A 27,270-nucleotide genomic window follows, 5' to 3' on the forward strand; every position below is an offset into this window, starting at 1 on the left:
CAAATAGTTGAGAAATCATGAGAATATAACAAAGATCTGTATTTAAGTTTTGTAGATATGGAAAAAGGCACATGACAAGGTGTCAAGAGAAAAGCTATTCAAAACAATACAGTTATATGGTGTCAATGGGACATTATATCAAGCAATACTTAGTCTTTATTTGAGTTGTAAGTCAGCAGCAGTTAGTGAAGGAAGTACAGGAAGATGGTTTAATGTTAAATCTTGTGTCAGACAAGGATGTACATTATCTATATGGATCACATATATTAAACTTTATAAAATTTAATATATATGGATCATATATATTAAACCTGATATCAAAATTGGAGATGTTAATGTCAGCTCTTTACTGTATGCAGATGATGTTATACAATACACATAAGAATTTAATCTGGTACAAGTCTGAAAGATTCCCTAACTAAATTGAATAACTGTTGTAACAAATTTGGTATGAAGGTCAGCAATAACAAGGCAAAGACAATGAAAATATCAACTGAATTGTGAATGAAGAACCTATAGAACAAGCAAAACATTTCAGCTGCCCAAGTATGATTTTTAATGAAGATGGTAAATGGAATATGAAAACAGACAACAAAATCAAAATCAACAAAGCTGGTATGGTAAGAAGTGAACTGAATAAATTTATATGGAATAAGAGAGAAATCAGTCATAACACTAAATTAGCTGTATACAAGACAGTGTTCAAACCAATTTTAATTTATATATCTGAGATGGGTTAGAAATAAAACATTTGACCAAAGCTAGAGACCACGGATATGAGAAAGTTTAGAGGCGTGAACAGATGGCATCAGTGGCAATATCATATTAAAAATGAGGATATTAGGAAAGAGCACCCAGGAATGTATTAGCAGAGCTAATCTCAGGTGGTATGGTTCACTTAAACAGAATGGTAAAGGAAATATTAGCAAAACAAGTGTTCTCTGCCAGGTTGTCAGGAAAAAAGACCTAGAAGGAAGAACAAAATGTAGGTCGATTGATACAGTAAAAAGTGCCTTAGAAGATAGAAATATAAGATCTGATAATGTAGGAGTCTTGACAGATAACAGATTGATTTGGAGGAAAATTGTAGATAGGAAGTTAGTAATGATGTAAGTTTTTCAGGTAGTACTATCATATCCTGTACACCCCTTGAGGGTACATATTAGGAATTTGATGATGATGATGATGGTGTGATATTTGGCACTGTAAAGTTTAGCTGCATCTTGTGTGTGTGTGTATGTGTGTGATGTGTTGGAGCATATTGTTTCTTTCACTTTAATTTTTTTAGAAGTGTCTGTGAAAATTTTGTGAAGGAAGATGGTGTGTCATGAAATTGTAAGAAGCAAACATATGAAGATGAAAACAGAATTTTTAACCAAGAATAGGAGGAAGATTTTGCATTCAATATTAAAGGAAGCAAACCTTTGTATCTTATCTGCAATGTGTCACTCAGTCATTACAAAGCCAGTAACTTGAAATGCCACTTCTTCTTCTTCTTCTTCTTCTGCAGCTTCTCCCACTTAAGTGGGGTCACTGTTTATTATGAGTCTCCTCCATACCTTCCTGTCTTGGGCTGTCACCACATCCAAGTTCTTCATCTTCAAGTCCTCTTCTACCAGCTCCCTCCATCTCTTCTTTGGCCGCCCACGCTTCCGCCTTCCTTGCACATCCATCTGCATGACCCTTCTTCCCACATATTCGTCCTCCCTCCTCATCACATGACCAAACCATCTCAACCTTGCCTCCTGTATTTTCGCTCCTAAGTTCGTAACTTTCACTGTTCCCCTGACATAGTCATTTCTCAGATGATCCTTTCTGGTCACACCGCACATCCACCTAAGCATTCTCATCTCTGCTACTTCCATCCTGCTAATGTTATTTTTCCTCAGGGCTACAGTTTCTATAGCATATGTCATAGCTGGCCTCACTACTGTCCTATAAATTTTGCCTTTCAGATTGATCGGCACCCTCTTATCACATAACACTCCAGCCATCTCCCTCCAGTTCCTCCAACCTGCTTGTATCCTGCATCCCACTTCCTTCTCACCTCCTCCATCTTCTTCCACTGTCGAACCTAAGTATCTAAAGTCTCTCACCTTCCTGATGACATTTCCTTCCAGCTCCAGGTCTGTCTCCTGGCCACCGCCCACTGCGCAACACATATACTCTGTCTTACTTCTGCTCAGTCTCATACCTCTCTCTTCCAGTACTTTTCTCCATCTTTCCAGTTTAGTTTCCGCTTCTTCTCTTGAATCTACACACAGCAAGATGTCATCTGCATACAACATTGTCCAAGGTGCATCTTCTCTCACCTCCTCTGTTACCACCTCCATCACAATATTAAACAGAAACGGACTTAATGCTGACCCTTGATGCAAGCCAACTGTTACTTGAAAACTTTCTGTCTGTCCCAAACAGGTCCGAACACTTGTCTTCACATTTCTGTACATTTCCTGCACCAACCTGACATATTTCTCCGGCACCTTCTTCTCCCTCAGACACCTCCAGACTTCTTGCCTTGGCACTCTATCGTATGCTTTCTCCAGATCAATAAATACCAGATGTAGCTCCCTTTGTTTCTCTCGATATTTTTCCATCATCTGTCGTAACCCAAAGATAGCATCTGTTGTTGATCTTCTAGGCATGAAGCCAAATTGTTCCTTTGCAATCTCCACCTCCTCCCTCAATCTACCATCAAGAACCCTTTCTAGGATCTTCATTGTGTGGGACATCAACTTTATTCCTCTGTAATTTTTACAGTCTTGTGCATCCCCTTTACCCTTGTAGATGGGAACAAGAGTACTCTCCTTCCATTCCTCGGGTATATTTTCCTGTTGGCAAACTTTCATGAACAGGTCCCACAGCAGGTCAATTCCCTCTTCCCCCAGTGCCTTCCATGCCTCCACTGGAATTCTGTCGGGGCCCACCGCTTTTCCATTCCTCATCCTCTTCATAGCCTCCGTCACTTCCATTCTACTGATGTTCTGCACCATCCCCTCAGAAGGCTGCCCATCTCCTCTGTGAGTCCTTGCATTTTCCTCATTCAGAAGTCCCTCAAAGTATATTTTCCATCTGTTTCTTATTTCCACATCCCTCCATAATACTCTTCCTTCAGCATCTTTGATCTGCCTCACATGTAAGATGTCCTTAGCTGCTTTATTTCTACATTTCGCTAGTTGGTAAATTTTTCTTTGTCCTTCCTTTGTTTCTAATTGATCATACAGATCTTGATATGCCATGGCCTTCGCCTGTGCCACAACTCTCTTGGCTTCTTGCTTTCTCTCTTTGTACACCTCTCTGTCCTCTTCCACTCTTGACTCATCCCACTTCTGCTTTGCCTTCCTCTTAGCTGTCACTGCCACTTGTACATCATTATTCCACCACCAACCCTCCTTCTGCTCTCTAATCTTTCCAGATGTCTCACCAAGCACCTCGATTGCACAGCTCAGGATTACTTTTGAATTATGTTTCCACCAATCTTGTACACTTTCCAGTCCATCCGAAATCCTCTCTAACACTCTCTCCCTAAAATGATTCCTCACACTCTCTTCTTTTAAGCGAAACCACTTAATTGTCTTCATCCCATGGCAACCAGAAGTTCTTATCTTCGATCTTAATTTAAAGTCTGCGCACAGCAGTCGGTGTTGTTGTGCTACCTGATCTGTTGGAATTACCTTACAATTTGTCACAACCTTAAGATGTTTTCTTCTAGTCAAAATGTAGTCAATTTGTGAGCTGTTGTTACCACTTCTAAATGTTATCAAATGTTCTTCCCTCTTGAAGAAAAACGAGTTCACAATTGCCAGATCAAATGCTACTGCAAAGTCCACAACCCTCTCTCCTTCCTGGTTCATCATTCCCACTCCGTGGCCACCATGCACCCTTTCACAGTCTCTATTCTGTCTTCCTATGTGCCCGTTCAAGTCTCCTCCGACAATCACCATCTCATTTTCTTCCAATTCCCTCATTTCTTCATCTAACACGTTCCAGAACTCATCTTTTTCCTCTGCTGTACAACCAACTTGCGGGGCATATACACATAATACGACCACCCGCTCTTCTCCAAGACCCACTTTCATTCGCATGATCCTGTCGTTCCTTCTACCCACGTCCAGTATTTCACCCTTCATTCTGCCACACACCACAATTCCTACACCATTTCTTCCCTCGTTATTCGCTCCAGAGTAGAACAATTTATATCCATCTCCCAGTTCCTTTGCCTTTCCCCCTTTCCACCTTGTCTCCTGCACAAATAAAATGTCCAACTTCCTCTTCCTCATCATGTCTGCCACCTCTCTTCCCCTTCCAGTCATACTTCCAACATTCAGTGTTCCCACTCGCAACATCCTCTCCACCTGCTGGGCTCGCTTCTTTAACCGCACCCGCCCTTGATGCGGTAGCCCTCGTCCACTTCTCACAGCTGTAGGGCGATGTGGCTGCGCGTCGCTTAAGGGGTACGCCCTAGCCATTATATCATTTTCTCTTCGACTCATAAAAAAAAAAAAAAAAAAAAAAAAAAAAAATTAGTTTCCGCTTCTTCTCTTGAATCTACACACAGCAAGATGTCATCTGCATACAACATTGTCCAAGGTGCATCTTCTCTCACCTCCTCTGTTACCACCTCCATCACAATATTAAACAGAAATATCCAACACATTTTTTTTTTTTTTTTTTTAACTTGAAATGCCACTATGAAACAAATAACAAAAACTTTTTGTCTGATTATCCATTACGGAAAAACAAGTTAAATGTGTTAAAATTATCATTTTTTTTTTTTTTTTTTTTTTTTTTTTTTAACTTGAAATGCCACTATGAAACAAATAACAAAAACTTTTTGTCTGATTATCCATTACGGAAAAACAAGTTAAATGTGTTAAAATTATCAATAAATAGCTAGCAAACATTGTTAACAATGTTTAGTAAGGAAGCCAATACAACAACTGAAGCTAGTTTTGTTATATCATGGAACATTCATGTGCTAAATGCCCTTATTCTGATGGCAAATTTATCATGAAGAATGTAGCTGAAATAATAATACAAAACTTCATTGACTAATAGCACAAGTATCAGCTTCACACTACAGTACAAATTGCTGCTGATCCAAGAGGTATGCCTCTTGGATCAGCAGTGATCCAAGAGGCATACCTCTTGGATCACTGCTGATGCAGGCAAAATTATTTAAAGAATTCCATTGCATTCAAGCTTAGCTCTTAATGAAATGCAAATCTTCATACTTTTTTTTAGATGTTTCCATAGTTTTACCATATTAAATACACTCAATATAGTTAAAACAATGATCAATTAGGATTTTGAAAATGTTTGGTGTGTGTGTATATATGTTGTGATTTTTTAAACTAACAGTTTAAAAACTACATACATGAATAAATATTATTACGTATATTTCTTAATATTTATGCAAAATTTTTAAAACAAAATATGCATGTAACAAAAAAAATATGTGTGTGTAATATTTGTTCATGTTTTGCGGCTCTCAAACATCTGAAGTTTATCATATGTGGCTTTTATGCAAAGCAAGTTTCACTATCCCTGTTATGGTGTCTTCTTTTCTGCTCATTCAAATTTAATAGTTTAGCATAGAAGACTCTTGCTCTTGGAATTCTACAAGCATGATTAGAACAAGTAGTTTTAAATGTTCTGAGTAGCTAAGTAAGGAACTTCAAAATAATTAATCATCTAAAGAAAAGAGTAATAGGAATTGCATAGGTTGAGCAAATTGTGGTGGTGGTGGTAGGGGAAATATTTTGACATCTAGAGTATGGAAAGGGTAAACACTTTTGCAGAAAGGAACAAATTTAGTTTTAGCTAAACCTTCCAAAAAAATTACCTGGTTTTTCACTTTGTGTTTAGAATGAATCTTCACATTAACAGTAAGGTCAATCTTTCCTTTTAGACCAAGCTTAGGGCACCAAATATTATCTTCAATATCCAATACATCTGTCACTTGGATCATGCCATTTCCTGAACTGTTATCAGGTTTACTAACATGCTGCTCTACCCATTTCTGAATACTTGGAATAAACTGCCTTGCTTCTCTTAGCATATCTGATTCAATAACATCCTGACCATACCTAAATAAACCAATATCATAATATATCACATTCTCATTGAAGAATTAAAAATATTCCATTTTCACTATTTTGACAATTAAAAATTATTTCTGGCTTTTTCTTAGTAAATGTCAGTGGGAACATTAAATAATATGTTCTTATAGTTTATAATCTATTACAGTAAAGTGGACTTCACATAAAACCATACATTCACAGTCAGCCTGGCTAGAAAATAGCTCGAGTTTAATAGTCAAGTACAGAAATATGATGACAACATCCCTACAGCAGCTATTCAACACTGTCATCAATTTAAAAAAAAATGCACTGTACTGCATACTAATGGATGGATTGACCCAAAGATGAGTTTAGGAACCCAATCAATGCAGTATAAATTACTGGTGATCTGAGCATTGTCTCAGATCACAATGTTGCATTTAATTGACTCTCTAGTTAATGCATTTTAAAACTCAAGCTTAAAACTTGAATACTTTAATAAATATCTCCTATATTTCCAAAATCCACAATCTTAAAAAAATATAACCTGACTTCTTGTTACAAACCATATAAAAAATTGGCATCCCTTATAAATACCACCAAAGACCAGCTACTTCCCCTAGACCTAAGTGGGGTAAACCAGGTCCCTTGCAGCTGTAAACTGTCCTACTTTGGCCAAACAGGCAGGACAGCAAATGTCAGGATTTTGGAACACTAAGACTACATCCGAATTCACCAGTACAGCGACTCTGGGCTTGCAGGCTATGCTCTGGATACCCGGCACAGAATACGTTGTAAGAAAGCCATGTTAATACACCGCATCAAATTTAAATATGAAAGATTGTTCATGGAATCAGCCTCAGCTCTAAAAAACTTTCCAAACCTCAACAAATTTGGCTGCATGAGACTGCCCCAAATTTGGGAAGCTTGCATCTTGAGAACTTCAGCCCAACAGCCAAGACAACCCAATATAGCCCACTAGGGGGCACCTTTAGGACTCTAGGAACAACAGTAGTTCTCTCTCTTCTGCTTCATTTGCTTTTGGTAGTGCCTGCATGCATGTGTCATAGTTGTATGCCATGAAGATGGCAATGTGACATTGCCGAAATATAGGAGGTATTTATTAAAGTTTCTTTTAATTAATATTCCAGTATATGTTGTAAATTCCTTAAATAATTTAATAATCATCTATATACTATATTATCAAGGGTTTTTCTGTACAATAGCACTGTTTTATTAAATTTAATGAAGTATTTATTAAATAACGAATTTAACAAATTTGATATTTAAAATAAATAAAACTGGAACCATATCTGATCATAAGAGTAGAAGCGCAATTGTGGTAAAAATGTTAAAGAGCTATGCAAATAGATAATAATACAAAAAACAATGGAACTTATTAGAAGAATGTAGGTTGGGAAATCACATCCCACTGGCTGTAGGGAGCTATATATTGAAACCCTCCACTGCAACAATCATGAAATGATGATAAAATTAAAGACAATGGAAACTGAAAAAAAAAAAAAAATAATAATTCTCATGCACCTGATATGCATCTCATTGAAATGCATTATATTTTAGGTTTTTCAATTTATTCTGATCTAATATATGCCAGAATTTCTAGGAATCTAACCTTGGCATAAATCAGGGGCTTTGCAGCCATTCCTTATTTTATATCACTGTCTCATTATTTAAATTAATTTACCATGCAATGACCTTGCCATCATTAGTTTTTAAATACTTGTAACCCTAACATTATAAATAACAATGACTATTATTATACCATACTCATATTCAAATGTACCCTCAACAGGTGTTCAGAATACTATGACAATCAAAATAAGATTACATTACCACTTCTTATCAACAATTTTCCTGCAAATTAGTATCTACCATTCTCCAATTTTATCAGATTTTATATTTCATTCTTCTAAAGTCTTATAACTGAATCAATCCACCTAGATTGATTCAGTCTTCCTCCAGGTTTTTTTTTTCTTCTCACTGAAAACCTATTTTGCTAACCCTACCTCTCTCCCATTATGTTTAAGTTACCACATCACCTCCAATTTTCTCTACTCACATGATGATTAAGAAATGTTCTTAATTTTAATATGATTCTGCTACTGATGTTATTATCTATTTAAGCACATAATTTTTCTCAAAACCTTGTCTTTGTTGTTTCTAGTCTGATTTCAAACATTAGAAATGTTACACCAATATTCTTGAATTTAACTTATCAGGTTTTATTGGTCTTTTAAGGCACTTCTTACTGCATAAATCTTCATTTTCCTTTCCAATTCTATTTCAACAGAATGAGCGAGGTACTATTTTCAGGTGGAGAGTATCACCTGAAAAGAGCTCTGCTCACACATTCCTGAATGCTAAGAATGTCAAATTACTTCCAATATTATCATTTTTAATACGATTCAATGATTGATATCATCTGTTCACTCTTCTCTTCTCAAAGTTGTAGTCTCCAGTCTTTGATTAAGTGTTTTATTTCTAATTTAACTCTCAGATCCAAAAGTAAAAAATTGATTAGAGGTTTTGTATACAACTAGTTTGGTATTTTGATGAATTGCTTTCTTATCATCTTTTATCTTATCTATCTTATCATGTGTTCAGTAATAATTATGCAATGCCGAATAGGCTTTCACAGGGACTTAATTAGGGATTAAGTTTATTTGGATATTAAAGAGGATATTAGGTCTGAGCAAGATGGTTCATTTCAAATAGGAAAATACGTTGTCAGGTGCTGCTATAGACTAGCGGGTTCACAGGAAGATGAAGATGCTATGTATCGGCAGATTAGCATAATAAGTGTAGGCCAAACAATTATTTTGGGAGACTAACTATCGGGACCTTGACTGGAGAGAGGAAAGGGGCATGGCAAGATGGAAGTGGGATTTATGCAGTTGCTAAGGGATAATTACATGAAACAACATGTTATAGAGGAGACAAGGGATTTGAAGGTATTGAATTTGATAGCAGCACCAAAAGATATATCCATACCCAAGGTAGACTCTCAGCCTCCAACTGGGGACAGTGGCCATGCGGTGTTGTTCTGGGAAATTGCCAAACATGTGGAGTTCTCTGTCAATAAGGAGTTTATTTTCCACTATAAGTCTGGTGAATGAGAGACTCAGGAGTCATCTTAGAAGAGTGCCATGGCTTGAGAAACTACAAAAAAAGAATGACAGTAGTGCATGGAAAGTTGTCAGAGATTGCTTGTGAGTAGCAGTATCAGACTGCATACCCAAGGTTAGGAGGCTAAAACAAGTTGGAATTAACATGGATGAGTAGAGATATAAAGCAAGAGCTGCAAAAAAAGAAAACATTGTGGAGGAAATATAAAGAAAAAAAAAATGATCAGCACACTCATGAGCAGCACAAAGTGCAAGCAATAAGAGTGACTAGTATGGTAAAGAAGGCCAAATAAGATTATGAGAGAAAGAGAGAGAGAGAGAGAGAGAGAGAATTAGCCAAACAGGCCAAAGTAAACCCAAAAGAGTTTTTTCGTTATGTATGAAGTAAGAAGAAAAATGACTATGAACAATTATGGAGGAAATATAAAGAAAAAAAAATGATCAGCATACTCATGAGCAGCACAAAGTGCAAGCAAGAAGAGTAACTAGTATGGTAAGGAAGGCCAAATCAGATTATGAGAGAGAGAGAGAGAGAATTAGCCAAACAGGCCAAAGTAAACCCAAAAGAGTTTTTTTGTTATGTATGAAGTAAGAAGAAAAATTACTATGAACAATGCACATGGTAGGAAGGTGGCTGAACCAAAAGAAATAGCTGAGTTGCTGAGTGATCATTTTGCAAAGGTGTATCATCGAGGTCGTGATTTTACATAGATGCATATCAACATTGAGGTAGATGAAGAGGAGGTGTTCAGCATATTAAAAAAAATTGGGACTGAATAGCATATCATCCATGTACTATGCGAATGTGCAAGAGAATTGGCATCGCCCCTGACGAAGTTTTCAATCTAAGTCTCAGCTCTGGCAGGATTCCAAGAGAGTGGAAAGAGGATAACATAGTACCACTGCATAAAGGTGACTCAAAGACAGAGGTAGCAAACTATAAATCAATTAATATATTGGGAGTGGTTGTTAAATTATTGGAAAAGTTGGTAAAATGCAAAATAAAACAGTGAGTGGATAGGGATGCAATACTCTATAGTGGGCAGCATGGCTTTGTAAAGAGTAAGTTCTGTCTTAGTAACTTATTCACATTTTATAATAAAGTGACAGCAAAATTGGATAAAGGTAATGGTTATATATTGTAATGGTAATGGTTATAATGCTCAACTTTGCCAAGGCATTTGACAGAATACAACATGGAAAATTATTACAAAAACTGGAGCAAATGGGACTGGATAAGAGGCTAGCAGCATGGACAGAGGTTGGCCAATGGATAAGCACCAGAGAGTAGTATATGGTGGAGTGGAATCAAGTAGAATGATGGTGATTAGTGGAGTACCTAGGGTTCGGTACTAGGGACCACTACTCGTTAATTTGTATGTCAATGACATAAGAAAATTTTTAAGGGAGAATATTAAATTGGAGAGAGCAATAATTGATAAAAGTTATGTGAATTGACTAGTTTCACCAACTTAAACTGTTGGCATCTTCAGGGTACAGGACTGATGAGAGGAACTAAAGCTAACAAAACATGTTACAAACAAGACAATAACAGAATTCTAATTATAAATTACAAAACAAAACTGAACATGTGCAATACACATGTGGCGCATACATGATTTCACTTGTTGTTGTTTAGGAATGTTTTATAGTTGGTACTAAAGTTCATTTCTTGTGTGTTTAGAGATCTAATTAGGGTCTTCCAGATCTCGGATAAACATTGGTTCCTATTAAGATTTTCTACAGAACGGGCGACTGTTGTGGCTTCTTTAAAAATATGAGTGATCTCGTATTAAAATAGTTTTTTCTCAGATACTTGATCAACATTTCCCAAATAGTCGATTCACATAGCTTCTGTAGTCAAGAAAAAAAATTGTTTAATTGATAAAAGTGATGAAGATATCCTGCAGGGTGATTTAAATAAATTGACATTATAGGCAAAGGACAATGATTGTCAATTTAATATTGCAAAATGTGAGGTTATGCACTTCGTGTTGAAAAGATTGTATATGGTGTATCATATGGATGGTATTGGATTGCAGGAAATTGATTAGGCTAGGGAGTTGGGGATAATGGTGGACAAAGAGTTAAAAGTTCATAAAGCATATTGCAAAAGCTGATAAAATAGCCCAACGAATCACTTGGATGTTGAAAAACATGCTAACAAGTAATGAAAAGGAAGTCTTATCTCTCTTTATAAGGCTATGATTTTACCCCATCTTTACTACTGCACACACACACACACACACATACTTGGAGACAAGGTAGTCAGGATAATTCAGAGATGAGTGACCAAGATGGTGACAGGTCTGTGGAATACTCCCTATGAGGATAGGTTGAAGGTTTGTGATTACAAAGTTTGGTTGATAGGTGGAGGAGAGGGGACACGACAGAATCTTATAAGATATTAAAGAGGTTTTATCAAAGATACATTGTGGTTGGTCGGTGAATTTAGAACTCATGTAAAATTGGCAATTTCTGACTGTTTTTAATGTGCTTTTCCCTTAGACAATTAGTGTATATTAGTAAATTAGTATAGATTTAATTTTCAGTGTTTTCTAACATATTTTTATTAAGATATTTCAATAATAATATAAGTTTAAAATGGTGCAAAAATGTACAAGTAATGTTATGCTAAGAAGAGCAATGCATTTTCCATAACCCTCCTCCATATCCCCCAATAATTCATTAGCCCCACTAATGAGGTTATTAGCTATTGGAGTAACCACTAACGAGGTTAACCTCCAAAATAGCAAAATTAAAGCAGATCATCAGAGAGACGATGTGGAAATTTCAAAATATCGAGAGGTGTTTAAATGAACATAGGGAGGGGAAAAAAATTAAGCAGCAAAATAAGAAACAAAGCATGGAAATAGGTAAGTTAGGAAGTAAACAGAAATCAGGGTAAGTAACGTTTGTAAAAAGAAGGATGTTATTTGGTATGGTTATTTGCTATAATAAAACATGCTACTTACGAGCGAGTTATAACTTCGAATTTTCCCGGAGCGAAAATTAAGAATATAAAGAAAGCAATTAAAAATATAGAAAAGAAAAGTAATGAGATCGTAAGAGTAGTAGGTACTAATGACTTAACCAGTGATAAGGTCAGTATGAGAGAGGACATGAAAGGGTTGTTGGGAGAGGCAAGAGTTCACGCTCGACTTTCTCACTCTTCGCTCATTCATATCGATGAAAATGAATTTTATCGATATGATAAAATGAATTAAGAAGGGATATGATGGCAAACGATTCGATGCGTATGCTGTGTAGAAGGAATCGATGCAAGTTTTAGATATATGGAGTGAGTTTAAGGGAAGACTAGATTTGTATAAGAGGGATGGCTGAAAATCTTACTTATACCAGAAGATTCCCTTAAAAACTTATGTTTCTACCATATCTCCTCTCTTTCACCTATTACTTAAAATATGAAGAATGTATTCCCATGGTTTGAAAATCTCATTCTATCCTCAAACATACATACAACATCCTATAGCAGATAAACTCTTGGTTACCCTCTGTTAGATCATTTTCAGTTGTTTCTTCATCTTCTCTGAGCCCAACTGACTGTATCCAAACATAATAAGACATGGTCTTGTGTAAGGAAAATTACAAGGTCAACATATAATAACAATAACTACAAAATAGTGGGATTTAATACAAGGATTCACTAGTATATTTAACAGAAACAAATTTTTTTACATGTTTTGCTTACTTTAGTAACAGCAAGTTCAGTGAGTAGACCAACTAGAGAAGTAGGTATATTAATAAAAATAAATTCTATAAACTTCTAACAATTACTTTTTAAAAATTAGCATGGAATACTCATGAGAATCACTTGACATAGCAGGTAAGCCATTCATTGTTCAAACAGCAAAGTTTTTAGAATGTGTGTATCTCAAAGAGCCTTCTGAAGTCATAAGCTCTCAATTCATGTCGAACAGAAATCAGGGTATCATGATAAGTGATATTTGGAAGTTTGTAATGTTATAATTTCCAAAAGTAATTATCATTAGAAATTCCCATATTTTTTTTTTTGTACATTTCTTTGGTTAACCAATTTCTTGAAGACATAATTAGTAAGTGAAACAGAAAAGTTTATCTATTAAAGATAGGAATGAAAAATCCAACTATTTTGTAGTTGACTGTATGTCAACTATTCTATGGTTAACATAATATCTTATCAAAGCCTTGTGCAAGGGAAGAATAATTTCCTGACTTAAGCTAGCGTTATCTTCAACACTCGAGTTATCCGATGTGATAACCACCTTAGTAATGTGAGTCACACAATTTAACTCTTTAATTCACCTCTAGGTCTCCTGCTTTAAGATTCATTTGTAGGATATTACCATTAATATAATACTCTGTTGCAATGCCCTTACAGTCCAACATATATAATCTTCACCTAGTATCATTGAACCAACATTTCTTCATTTATTCATAAAACAAGTTTGTTCATATCAGCCTTTAAGGATTCTCTGTATGAGAAATTATATCTTGTCACACTTCCTGACTATACATCATCATCATCAGCAGCAGCAAATAATTGCATATTACTATCTAGGTCAACCCCAATATCATTCATGAATAAGTTAAACAGCAATTATCACAGTATGTATGTGTGTGTATATATATATTGTGTGTGATGATAATAACGGCCATGAGGCCCCTTTTACAGGGAAGTACGACACCATCTCAATCTCCCCAAATTTTATCCAGACTCAGGACTGGCATAGCTGAAGAATCAGGCCTATGGCTGGGTCTTAAGTATTCTTGACTGTAATCCATATGTGTTCACGGGGCCAGTTTACCTGCTATCGAACCTGTTTCTTTTATTTCATCTACTTCTGTTCACCGAAAGAGCTTCCCTCATGGACTATTCTCAAACAGCTGCAAGCCCTCAAGAAAAATGTCAATTTTTCTTGAGGGCTTGCGGTATGTGTTAAAAACGTTTTTTAACAAATACTATTTGGATTACAAGACCACAGGTTTTAATACACACATATATATACAAAAACGTCTACTAGTTTCACTAGCTGTAACTGACTAGCTTACAGCTAGCGAAACTACCGTATATTATCACGTATAATGCGAAAAATGTATGGTTAAAATTTATGGTCTAAAGTTAGGGGTTCGCATTATATGAGGATCTTAAAAAATATAACATCTTATTAGACTTGCACACACAATATATGCTACCTAATGCCTATGCAACCAAATCTACTTGACCCACTCGCATTCGGCGACCGAGCATACATCGTATCTGCACATAAAGCCAATAATGTAAGTAGTGCTAATATCCCCCCCCCCCCCAGGTAGGATATTAGCACAGTTATATCGGTTTAACCACAGTTCATTATATGAATAATATTTATTCACAGTTTGTTTAATGAATAAATATTATTCATTAAACAAACCTAGCCTGAAAATGAGCCAACAGAAACATAAACGTTCATCTTTTGAAGCAGGATTTAAATTGCGTATCGTGCAGTTTGCAGAAGAACATAATATGAGAGAATTTGGTGTAGCAGAGAGTAATATTAGGGTGGTCTAACTTCCGTTTTGCAGCCGCTTGATGTCAGCTTGATTAAGCCGTTTAAAGATCATTTACATGAAAAATGGAGAGAATGGATGTCATCTAGTTTGGTGAAGATGACAAAGGGTGGGAATTTTCAGAAGCTTGAGATCACCCTAGTCACCAGCTGGGTTAAAGAGACTTGGGATTCGATACCATCTGAAACGATTCAACGCTCATTTCTTAAATGTGGAATAAGTAATTCAATGGATGGATCCGAAGATGACGTCATATACAAAAGCGAGTATAACGCACAACAAAATGGAGAGCATGATGATGATGACAAGTGGTACTCTGATGACGCAATGCTTGCAGATGAATTAATAAATGAAATGTTTGATGACTCAAAAGATGAAGAAGAATTTAAAGGATTCTGACATTTTGTTTTAAAATAAATATTTCTTTCATTGATTCGTATTGTTTTATTTATAATGTTAGGGGAACGAGATTAATAGATCGCATTATACGTGGACATGCATTTTAGGGCTAGTTTTCAAACAAAATTTCTAGTTGGCTTTATACGTGAAAATATATGGTAGTAGACGTTTTGTATATATATATGTGTATTAAAACCTATGGTCTTGTAATCCAAATAGTATGTGTTAATCTTAAAAAAAGACCAAATATAACTTTCATCATAAACGTTTTCTTCCTCGATCTGCTACCTATTCCTACTGTTAAACTGTGAATGAAATTATTTTGTATGTTTTTGTTCTTCGTTCACATTTAACATAATCTACCATATACCAAGCAAGACTTGTTTAAATATTATTAAGTTTATTTTATTTATTGCTATGTAATATTATAAGAATTTGTATTTAACATTTTTTACTGCGTATTGAAATGTAAATATTCTCTATTTATTCCTACTTGTAGAAGTTTAACGTTATGCAATAGCTCAATTTTATTATGTTTTGTTGTCATGGAGACATATGTAAGTAAGCGAGCGCGAGTTTGGAACAGTGCATGAGGAGAATGTTAAAAGTTTATTGAAAAGAGTTTTAGTTAAAGAGATCATGAAAATAATTTAGGCGGAAAGAACGGATATATATAAGCGAGGAACGCTGAAAATTTGGAGATAGAAGGGATAGATAAGGAGATAGAGAGGAAACATAGAGGGAGAGGATTGGCATTCGGTTGGAATCAGAGTGCGATAATAGCGAGTCGGCAAAATCACTCAAAGAGCTAATTAAAGTCTACCAGTTGAGAGGCGGTAGCTAATAAGTTGTAGAATAACAATTATGGCTACAGAAGACAGCTGAGTGACTACTAAATAGACTAACAATACTTGAGTTGAGATTTAATTTCAGGGCCGACCTTTCAAGGACACACAGAATCTTGAAATAAAGCATGAAGTTACTAGAGAATAGTGGAGGCTGTAAAGTTGAAGTTTAAGGATAGCTGTGTTTAGAATTATAGTGCCTAAAGAATTAATTGAATGCAGGAAGAATGAACAACTGTGCATATAAAACCTCAAGTTAAGAATTATTGTGTGTTGCCTTAATTCACGAGTGATCAGTAGTACTTCATGCAAGAACGTTTGTTTATGTGTATAGTGACCGATGATTAATTCATTATTGCTTAGAAGATTTATGTAACGAGTGCTGTATACCGTTTAAGTGTTTACAGTTATAAAAAGTGTTTACGTATAAGTAGATGAAGAAAAAAGATTATCGGTAAGATTATTCCAACCTTTAATATTTCTATACAGAGAAGTGTGTGAGTTTCATCCTAGAATTTCCTTATACTAACAGTAACTATTGCGGAGAATTAGCTGAAGTGTAAAATTAAAAGTGTTTGTTTGTGAAGAGGTGTTACTGCAATTTTTATTGTATTTGGAACTTAAGGAACTGTGAGAAGACTGTATTATAGAGATAACAGATTTACCATTGTCTGAGTTTGTATGATTGTACTTATCAGAGAAGCTAAAATGTTTGTGATATCTTAATTACTGATTTGAAGTTAAGTGTAAAATTTGTGATTTTAAAATTAAATGTTTGTTTTTGTTAATCAAAAGTTGTTATTTTGCCTGAATCTCTTTTACTGCACCATTCATAAAATATTCGAACTAAAGTGGGTAAATTAAGTAAGTTAAATATACTCGGCCAGTATATATAATAACAACATATAAGGGAAAGGTGGTTAAGAGTTAGTTTATTTTCAATTCTTGAACTAATTCAGACATAAAGTGGTGCAGTCTTTAAATATAAATTTTCTTTATATTTGAATTAGAAATCAACTTGCAACCTATCAACTAGTTAAGAACATCGTAATAACCATATATTGGATCCAAATATAGATTGAGAATAGGTAGTAGGATCCAACAAAATCTATTTGGTTATTAGATCCAACAAAATCCAACAAAATTTCTAGTTGGCTTTATACGTGAAAATATACGGTAGTAGACGTTTTGTACATATATGTGTATTATTATTATTATTATTATTATTGTTCCGGGCAACTCCAAGGAGTCGACAGACTCATCGAGGGAGGCCCTAACATCATGTCAAGAACAACTATTCGACATTCACATAGTAACTATCATCCCTTGCCTTGAACTCATTCACGGTCGTAGCACCCACAACAGACTCTGGAAGCTTATTCCACTCATTCACCACTCTCCAAGTAAAAAACCTAGCTCTAACACCCTTGTCAACCACGCTCTTGCCAAGCTTCCATTCATGGCCCCTAGTCCTCCCACCACCAGTCATATTTTCAAAAATATCTTCTGAATCAATCTTATAGAAACCCTTCAGTAATTTGAATGTCTCAATCATATGACCCCTCCTTCGCCTATCGACCAATTTCTGCAACCCACAAATCTTCAACCTATTCTCATAAGGTTCATACCACAGACCTGCTATCATCTTGGTCACTCGTCTCCACTCTCGTATCCTCTCCACTTCCTCCCAATCACGAAGAAACCCTGGTGCCCATAACTGGGCACAGTAGTCCAGATGGGGTCTTATCAAGGCTCGATACAGAGGAACAACTTGTTTGTCTCTGCATGTTAAAGTATTTTTCAGAAGCCAAGTGATTTGGTGAGCTGTTTTAGTCACTTTTGCAATGTGCCCCCTAAACTTCAATTCCCTATCCACCAACACTTCCAAATCCCTGGCCTCATCAATCTCCTGGAGTACGGTTCCACCAATGCGATATACTGCTGCTATTCTTTTCACCCCAAAGTGCATAATCTTACACTTTGGCACATTAAATTGACATCCATTTTTCCTAGCCCAGTCCTCTAAACTATCCAAATCATCCTATAAAGCTTTGACATCCTGTGCACTCATAATTGCTCTACCCAACTTTGCATCATCAGCAAACAAGTGAACACTTCCTCTCAAATCCTTTCCTATATCATTGATGAACAAATTGAAAAGCAGTGGTCCAAGAACAGAGCCCTGTGGCACTCCACTAGTCACAAGCCATCTTTTAGACTCCACTCCTGAATAAACCACTCCCTGGTATCTCTCCTTCAACCACCCTCCTATCCATCTCACCTACCCTATATCTATCCCCATCTGCTCCAGTTTGCCGATTAGGGATCTATGTGGTATCCTATCAAAAGCCTTGGCAAGGTCCAGTATTACTGTAAACTGTAAACCAATTACCCCTATCCAGTTCTGCAGTCACTGTTATAAAACGTGAGCAAGTTACTGAGGCATGATCTACCCTTCACAAAACCATGTTGTCCCCAATACAATATCCCATTTTCATCTATCCAATCCTGTATTCTTTTCTTGACTAATTTCTCTAAGACCTTGACAATGATTCCTGATATGCTAATCGGCCGGTAATTTACAACAGCAGTCTTGGAACCACCTTTATGCAGTGGAACTATTTTCCCCCTCTTTCCACCCCTTAGGGACTAACCCAGACCCGAGATTCAAATTAAACAAAATGGTCAAGGGTACTGACAATTCTTTAGCTGCTACTCGTACAACACGAGCTGGAATACCAACCAATACCACAGATGTATTGACATTGAGGTTATGCAATAGACTACTCACCTCCACTTCATTCACCACAATTCCCATATAATCTACTGGTACATTCGTTTCTGCAATGTCACCACCTGGATGATATATTCTTGCAAAGTGCTCACTCAGTAACTCAACTATATCAACTGATTCGGTTACCTCCCTACCATCAGCATTCTTTAAAATCATTCTGCCATGTACATTTTTCCTTTTACTTGCTACATATCTAAAAAACTGTTTAGGATTCTCTTTAGACTGCATGGCCAATGTTCTTTCGTAATTTTTTTTGCTTTTCTTACCACACTCGTTACCCTTCTGGCCTGCGCTTTATACCGTTCGTGTGCCTGTCGGTCACCTTTCTCCTTAAATTCCCTCCATAGTTGTTTCTTTTTTTGCAGCTCAAGCTTAATGGTGTTATTCATCCATTTAACCCCTACTTGATTGATTATTCGGACTCTGGGTAATACAGTCAGCCATTGCTTCATGCAAACGCTTCTTAACTACTTCCCATGCACTATCGACTTCTAGTCCTTGCAGTTGTACATGCCATGGCACTGAACCAATCAAACTCCTAAGCTTGTCATACTTTCCAACCCGATAATTCCAAATGTACCCTGTCTTAATTGAAAATTCTACACCTTTAGTCACCTCCCAAGTCAAGACCCTATGATTACTCTCGCCAATTGATTGGTGGCAATGTGGTCATATTTGTTACAGCCAAATCCTTAGATGTAATTACTAGGTCAAGCACTCTCTGACCCCTAGTATTTTCCATTACATGCCGTCGCAGATAGTTATCCCTTAATAACCGCATAAAATCCAATTCCTTCCTCCCGTGTGTCCTCTCCTCACTCCAATCAATGCGACCATAGTTGAAATCTCCCATAATAATCGCCCTCCTTCCACTTATTTCCTCTATTTTCTTGTATATAGCAGCACCCAATTGTATATTTAGTTCTGCTAGCCACAATCTCACACCAAATGGCCTCAAATGTGCTCTTTTCTCTATCCTGCAATTCAACTTCTATTCTCCTTGGCTGCAGCTCATCAACTATCATCAACAATACTCCTCCCTCCATTTTATTCTCCCTGTCATTCCTGAACACACTATACCCATCATATTCAATCCCACTAGCTATATCATCTGTAGTCAGCCATGTTTCACTAATACCAATAACCTGTGGTCTGGAAGTGCCAACCATGGCCAAAAACTCTTCCTTCTTGTTCCTAATACTCCTAGCATTAGTGTACATGAATTTAAGACCCCCATTAGCCCCAACCCTACCTTGATGCCTTATATTAACTATCCCACTCTGATTTGTTGTCCTTATTTGCTCGGGCATATTATATTCATTCTTACATTCAACTGCCTCCCTAAGGACTGTATATCTACTCCCGCCCCCAGCCTTAATAAATCTAGTTTCCCTGAATTTGCACATCCACCACATTCAGCAACACTTTCTCAAGTCTTCTTACAGCGTAACCATTCAAATGCAAGCCATCCATCTTATATAGATCCTTTCGCCCATCGAACTCACTCCACACGTCCAAAAATTCCACACCACTCGTCATACATAACCCACACAAAAAGTCATTCGCAATTATGGTCCTCCTTTTAAACATTTCACTGTGATAGCGTGGCAAAAGACTAATCATTCTAACTCTCTCACTCTTTTCTTTTGCTACCTCAAACAATTCATTCAGGTCTTCTATAATTTCCATTTTGTCTCCTTTCAAATCATTCGTACCTGCCACAATAATCAATTCTTTCACCCTTTCCTTTTGCTCTCTAATAGACTCAGTTACATCCTTTATGGTCGCACCAGGTTGGTACGATTTTGTCAAAACCTCTACTATCACACCTCGTACTAACAAGTCTCCATACAGCACTCTATCCTTCATTTTGTTCATGTTCACATTCATACGTCTATTTTTCCTGTCATACTTTTTATTATTGGCTGGTTCATTCAGTCGACTTTTGCTCATATGCTCTAGCTGCTGTTTTGCCCTTTGTATCGTACCATTCAACAACGCGATCTCACTCATTGCATCTATCTCATCTATTTTATTCTCAGTAAAACCATTAATACCATCATTCACAACCTTCTACAATCACACTCTCACAATTCTCTGGTACAACCTCGCCGTTTCTTGTCATATCCCTATTTTTTTCATTCTGAAGTTTGACAAAAATATCACACTCACGATCCGAAATACTCTTCAATTCGTCATTCTCCCTACATTTTATACACACATTCACTCCTTTATTATCATCTAACCACACTCCGACCGCACTCCGCAAAGCATACATTTCGCAGCTAGTACACTGAATCATCTCTTTTATACTACCGTTCTGTGATAAAGATGGTGAACCATCATTACTGGCCGCCATTTTCCTTCGTACTGAGGCATACTTACTTGCAACGTATTTTATCAAATTATAAATTATAACACACCAAAAACACACAAAAAAGATGCACTATGAGACGCAAGGCAAACAAAACTATGCAATAGTAAATAAATTTATCAACGATAACTGAAAATAATACTTATCTTATCTTGAGCTTTCACGAACACTACACACTACGAATCCCTCTAGCGGCGACAGCCCCAATAAAATATGTTATAAAAACACACAAAATACTCATATAAATTCGAACCCAAATTGAAACCTAAGGTATTAAAACCTAAGTTCTTGTAATCCAAATAGCATGTGTTAATCTTAAAAAAAGACCAAATATAACTTTCATTATAAACGTTTTCTTTCTCGATCTTCTACCCATTCCTACCATCCCTACACACCTACACATAGAACTGATGTGCTTAGAGGGTCTTTGTCCTCTCAGGTATAGGATAAAAAAAAAAAAAAAAAGAGAATGATCACATTCCTGATATGTATCAATGAGGACTACAGGCTATACAATTATACTATGTGAAAAAAGTTTAATCATTACTAACTTCCTATGAATACTTTTCACTCTAAATAAATCTGTTATCTGTCAAGACTCCAATATTTTTAAGTGTTCTATCAGATTCTTGTAGATAGCCTTATATGTTGGTAACACATGACTATTAAATTATTTAAGGAATTTGCAACGTATACATCATCATCAAATTCCTGCCATGTACCTCAAGAGGTGTACAGGATATGATAGTACTAGATGAAAAATTTACATCGTTACTAAGTTGCTATCTACAATTTTACTCCAAATTAGCCTGTTACTTGTCAAGACTCGAACATTATCAGAATCTTATATTTTTATCATCTAAGGCACGTTGCACCATATCAATCCACTTATATCTTGGTCTTCCTCTGGATCGTTTTCCTGCCAACATGGCAGAGAAAAAATGTTCCACTAGTCTTTCCTCGCACATTCTGTTTAAGTGACCATACCACCTGAGATTAGCTCTGCTAATTCATTCCTGGATGCCGACAATGTCAAGTTCTTTCTTAACATCCTTATTTTTAATATGATATTGCCACTGATGCCATCTGTTTCCAACTAATTTCTCTCTTACTCCATATGAATTTATTCAATTGATTTCCTACCATACCAGCTTTGTTGATTCTATTGTCTATTTCTATATTTAATTTACCATCTTCACTAAAAATCGTGCCTAAGTAGCTGAAATCTTTTATTTGTTCCCAAGGTTCTCCATTCACAACACAGTTGACATTTTTAATGATTCTGCCTATTTTCATTGTCTTTGTCTTTTTATTGCTGACCTTCATACCATATCTATTACAACAGTAATTTAATTTAGTCAGAGAATCTTGCAGATTTGTAGCGGATTTATTTAGAAGTATACCATCATCCGCATAAAGCAAAGAGCTGACATTAACATCTCCAATTTTGATATCATGTTTAATACCACTTTCCTTCATAATAATGTGATCCATATAGATAATGAATAACAGAGGGGATAATATACATCCTTGATTTAACATTAAACCCTCTTTCTGCCCTTCCTTCAATTCTAACTGCTGACTTACAACTCAAATAAAGACTAAGTATTGCTTGATATAATGCTCCATTGACACCATAAAACTGTACTGTACTGAATAGCTTCTCCGTTGGCACATTGTCATATGCCTTTTCTAGATCGACAAAACTTAAATACAGATCTTTGTTATATTCCCATGATTTTTCCTATTTGTCGTAAAGTGAAGATCTGATCCTGACAGCCTCTATTAGGCCTGAATCCAGCTTGTTCTTCAACAATCTTTTCTTCCTCAATTCTTCTCAACCATTTCTCAAGTAAACTTGCATAAATCTTACCAGGCACACTCAGTTGGGAAATACCTATGCAATTCTCATATTCAGTTTTATTTCCCTTTTTATATATGGGTACTATGAGAGCTCTACTCCAATCATTGGGAATTCGTCCCACTGTCCAGGCATTCTGAACTATGCAGTGCAAGTTCACTGTAAGACTTTTATACCACCATACTTCAGCATTTCTGGTCAAATATCATCTACTCCTGCTGCCTCTCCACATTTCAAGCCTTTGATGGCTTTCTCTACTTCAAATATGGATATGTATTCCTGACTGTATGCCTGTTGAGTGTTGTTTTTTACCGCTGTGCTATCAGTGCTTGCTTCATTTAGCAATTTTTTGAAGTAATCACTCCATACTTCAAGGATATCTTTTTCTCCTGTTTTCATGTAACTTTTATCATGTCTAACTCCTTTTACAGAACTCTTTCCTCCATTTCTATGCTTCTTCAACAACCTTATCTTACCACCTTCTTGATATTTATTTTCTATGTTCTTGCCAAAGTCCTCCCATGACTTTTGTTTAGCCAGTTTTATACAGTGTTTAGCTTTCTTACATTTGTCTCTGTATTCTCTAAGAGCACAAGCAGACTTATTTGATAGGAACTTTTGATATGATGTCTCCTTCACTGCCTCTTTAACTTCCTGTGTCAACCATGGAGTTCTAATTTTTCTATTCTTGCAGACAACCTCACCACATGCCTCCCTAGCTGAATCAATCAGGGTTTTCTTCAAGACTTGCCACTGAATCTCCAAGGTTTAGTTCCTGTTCTCAAACTCTTTCATTTTTTTTTCAATAATCTTTGCTTATTTTAGTCTACAGTTATCTGGAACAAATCTTAAAGCACACCCCCAACTATACATCACTAGAGAAAAAGATCGGTACTATCAACATAAGAAGCCTGAATGGCAAAGAAATGGAGCTAGCTGAGGAATTAGATAAGTACCAGATAGATATAATAGGGGTTACTGAAACAAAAAAGACAAAATCTGGTGAGATCTTTCTGAATAATAAATACAAAATGTTATATTCAGGAAATGACATCAAGGAAAAGAAGGAGTAGCCATAGTATTCAACACAAAATATGAGGCTAATCTTCTTGAATGGCAGGCAGTCTCAAGTAGAATAATGTGGGCAAATATGAGAACAGGGAACTGGGCAATAAGACTTATTTGTGCTTATGGCCCCACAGAAGGTTCTACTATGGTAGAAGTGGAGGAATTTTTTGAGGCTTTAGAGAAAGCAACTGACACAATAAAAAAGGAAAAGTTGGTCCTTGTTTGGGATTTAAATGGCAGAGTTGGAAAAGATTGTCAGTCATACAAAAATATTTTGGGAAAATTTGGAGAAAAGAGCAAAGTCAATAATAATGGCAAATACTTGTTGGATTTCTGCTCAGGATATGGACTGGTTATTACTAACATCATGTTCCAACATAAAAATGTGCACAAATTCACATGGAGAGAAGAGGCAAGGAATAAAAAAAGTCTCATTGGCTATGTTATTGTTGACAGTGATGTTTTCTCCCTGGTACAGGACACCAGAGTGTACAGAGGATTTCAAATTGGAAGCGATTACTATTTAGTCTTGAGCAGGATAAAATTGAATTTCATATTGAAAAGAATAACATGTAAGAAAGTTTTACAGCGAATAAAAGTTGAATAGCTCTCAGATGTGAACTGTAGACTAAAATACACAAAAATGATTGAAGAAAAAATGACAGAGTTTGAGAACAGGAACCAAACCTTGGAGATTCAGTGCAAGCCTTGAAGAAAACCCTGATTGATTCAGCCAGAGAGGCATGTGGTGAGGTAGTTTTCAAGGATAGAAAAATCAGAACTCCATGGTGGACACAGGAAGTTAAAGAGGAAATGAAGGAAAAGAAGAAAGCATATAAAAAGTTCCTGGCAAATAAGTCAGCTTTTGCTCTTAGAGAATAGAGAGACAAATGTAAGAAAGCAAAACACTGTGTAAAACTAGTAAAACAAAAGTCATGGGAGGACTTTGGCAAGAACATAAAAAATAAATATTAAGAAGGTGGTAAGATATTCTGGAGGTTGTTGAAGAAGCATAGAAATGGAGGAAAGAGTGCTGTAAAAGAAGTTAGGGCTGATAAAGGTTACATGAAAACAGGAGAAAAAGATATCCTTGAAGTATTGAGTGATTACTTCAAAAAAATTGCTAAATGAAACAAGCAGTGATATCACAGTGGTAAAAAACACTCAACAGGCATACAGTCAGGAATACATATCCATACTTGAAGTAGAAAACAGTATCAAAGGCTTGAAATGTGGAAAAGCAGCAGATGATATTCGACCAGAAATGCTGAAGTATTGTAGTATGAAAGTCTTACAGTGGCTGCACTGCATCGTTCATAAGGCCTGGACAGAGGGACGAATTCCCGATGATTGGAGTAGAACTCTAATAGTACCCATATATAAAAAGGGAAATAAAATAATGTGAGAATTACAGAGGTATTTCCCTACTGAGTGTTCCTGGCAAGATCTATGCAAGTATACTTGAGAAACAGTTGAGAATTGTGGAAGAAAAGTTTGGTGAAGAACAAGCTGGATTCAGGCCAAATAGAGGCTGTCAGGATCAGATCTTCTCTTTATGACAAATAGTTCAGAAAGCACGGGAATATAACAAAGATCTGTATTTAAGTTTTGTCGATCTGATAAAGGCATATGACAAGGTGCTAAGAGAGAAGCAATTCAATACGCTACATTTATATGGTGTCAATGGGGCATTATATCAAGCAATACTTAGTCTGTATTTGAGTTGTAAGTCAGCAGTTAGAATTGAAGGAAGTGCAGTCAGATGGTTTAATGTTAAATCTGGTGTGAGACAAAGATGTACATTATCCACACTGTTATTCATTATCTATATGGATCACATTATGAAGGAAAGTGGTATTAAACCTGATATCAAAATTGGAGATGTTAATGTCTGCTCTTTGCTTTATGCGGATGATGTTATACTTCTAAATAAATCTGCTACAAGTCTGCAAGATTCTCTGACTAAATTGAATAGCTGTTGTGATAGATATGGTATGAAGGTCAGCAATAAAAAGACAAAGACAATGAAAATAGGCAGAATCATTGAAAATGTCAACTGTGTTGTGAATGGAGAACCTGTGGAAGAAGTAAAACATTTCAGCTACTTAGTCACGATTTTTAGTGAAGATGGTAAATTAAATATGGAAATAGACAACAGAATCAACAAAGCTGGTATGGTAGGAAGTCAACTGAATAAATTCATATGGAGTAAGACAGAAATTACTCGGAACACTAAATTAGCTGTATACAAGACAGTGTTCAAACCAGTTTTAACTTATGGATCTGAGAGCTGGGTCAGAAGTAAAACACTTAACCAAAGACTAGAGACTGCCGATATGAGAGTGCTGGGAAAGATTAGAGGCGTGAACAGATGGCATCAATGGCAATATCATATTAAAAACGAGGATATTAGGAAAGAACTTGACATTGTCGGCATCTAGGAATGCATTAGAAGAGCTAATCTCAGGTGGTATGGTCACTTAAATAGAATGGGCGAGGAAAGATTAGCAAAACAAGTGTTCTCTGTAATTTTGGCAGGAAAACGACCAAGATGTAGGTGGATTGATATGGTACAATGTGCTTTAGATGATAGAAATATTAGATCTGATAATGATAATATTGGAGTCTTGATAAGTAACAGACTGATTTGGAGGAAAATTGTAGATAGGAAGTTAGTAATGATGTAAATTTTTCATGTAGTACTATCATATCCTGTACACCCATTGAAGGTACATGTCAGGAATTTGAAGATGATGAGTTCACATCTGAGAGCTGCTCAACTTTTATTCATTTTAAAACTTTCTTACATGTTATTCATTTCAATATGAAATTCAATTTCATCTTGCTCAAGACTAAATAGTGATCACCTCCAATTTCAAATCCTCTGTACACTCTAGTGTCCTGCACCAGGGAGAAAACATCACTATCAACAATAACATAGTCAATGAGACTTTTCTTATTCGTTGCCTCTTCTCTCCATGTGAATTTGTGCACATTTTTATGTTGGAACATGGTGTTAGTAATAACCAATCGATGTCCTGTTCAGAAATCCAACAGGTATTTGCCATTATTATTAGCTTTGCTCTTTTCTCCAAATTTTCCAAAATATTTTTGAATGACTGACAATCATTTCTAACTCTGCCATTTAGATCCCAAACAAGGACCAACTAT

At 36.1% G+C, this 27,270-nt stretch overlaps 1 protein-coding gene across 1 annotated transcript in view; it reads right to left on the reverse strand.

The window, feature by feature from the left end:
- The window catches only part of Dna2 (DNA replication helicase/nuclease 2), a 310,882-nt gene that overhangs the window by 179,269 nt on the left and 104,343 nt on the right, over positions 1-27,270 (reverse strand). The window contains exon 7 of the mRNA XM_090416054.1: positions 5,846-6,089. Within this exon, the coding sequence (XP_090272180.1) occupies positions 5,846-6,089 (244 nt within the window). The remainder of the gene's footprint in view (positions 1-5,845; positions 6,090-27,270) is intronic.

The sequence above is a fragment of the Typopeltis vanoorti genome, chromosome 1 (genome assembly GCF_054136105.1).
Source record: "Typopeltis vanoorti isolate ZY-2024b chromosome 1, IOZ_Tvanoo_1.0, whole genome shotgun sequence".
Classification (NCBI taxonomy): domain Eukaryota; kingdom Metazoa; phylum Arthropoda; class Arachnida; order Uropygi; family Thelyphonidae; genus Typopeltis; species Typopeltis vanoorti.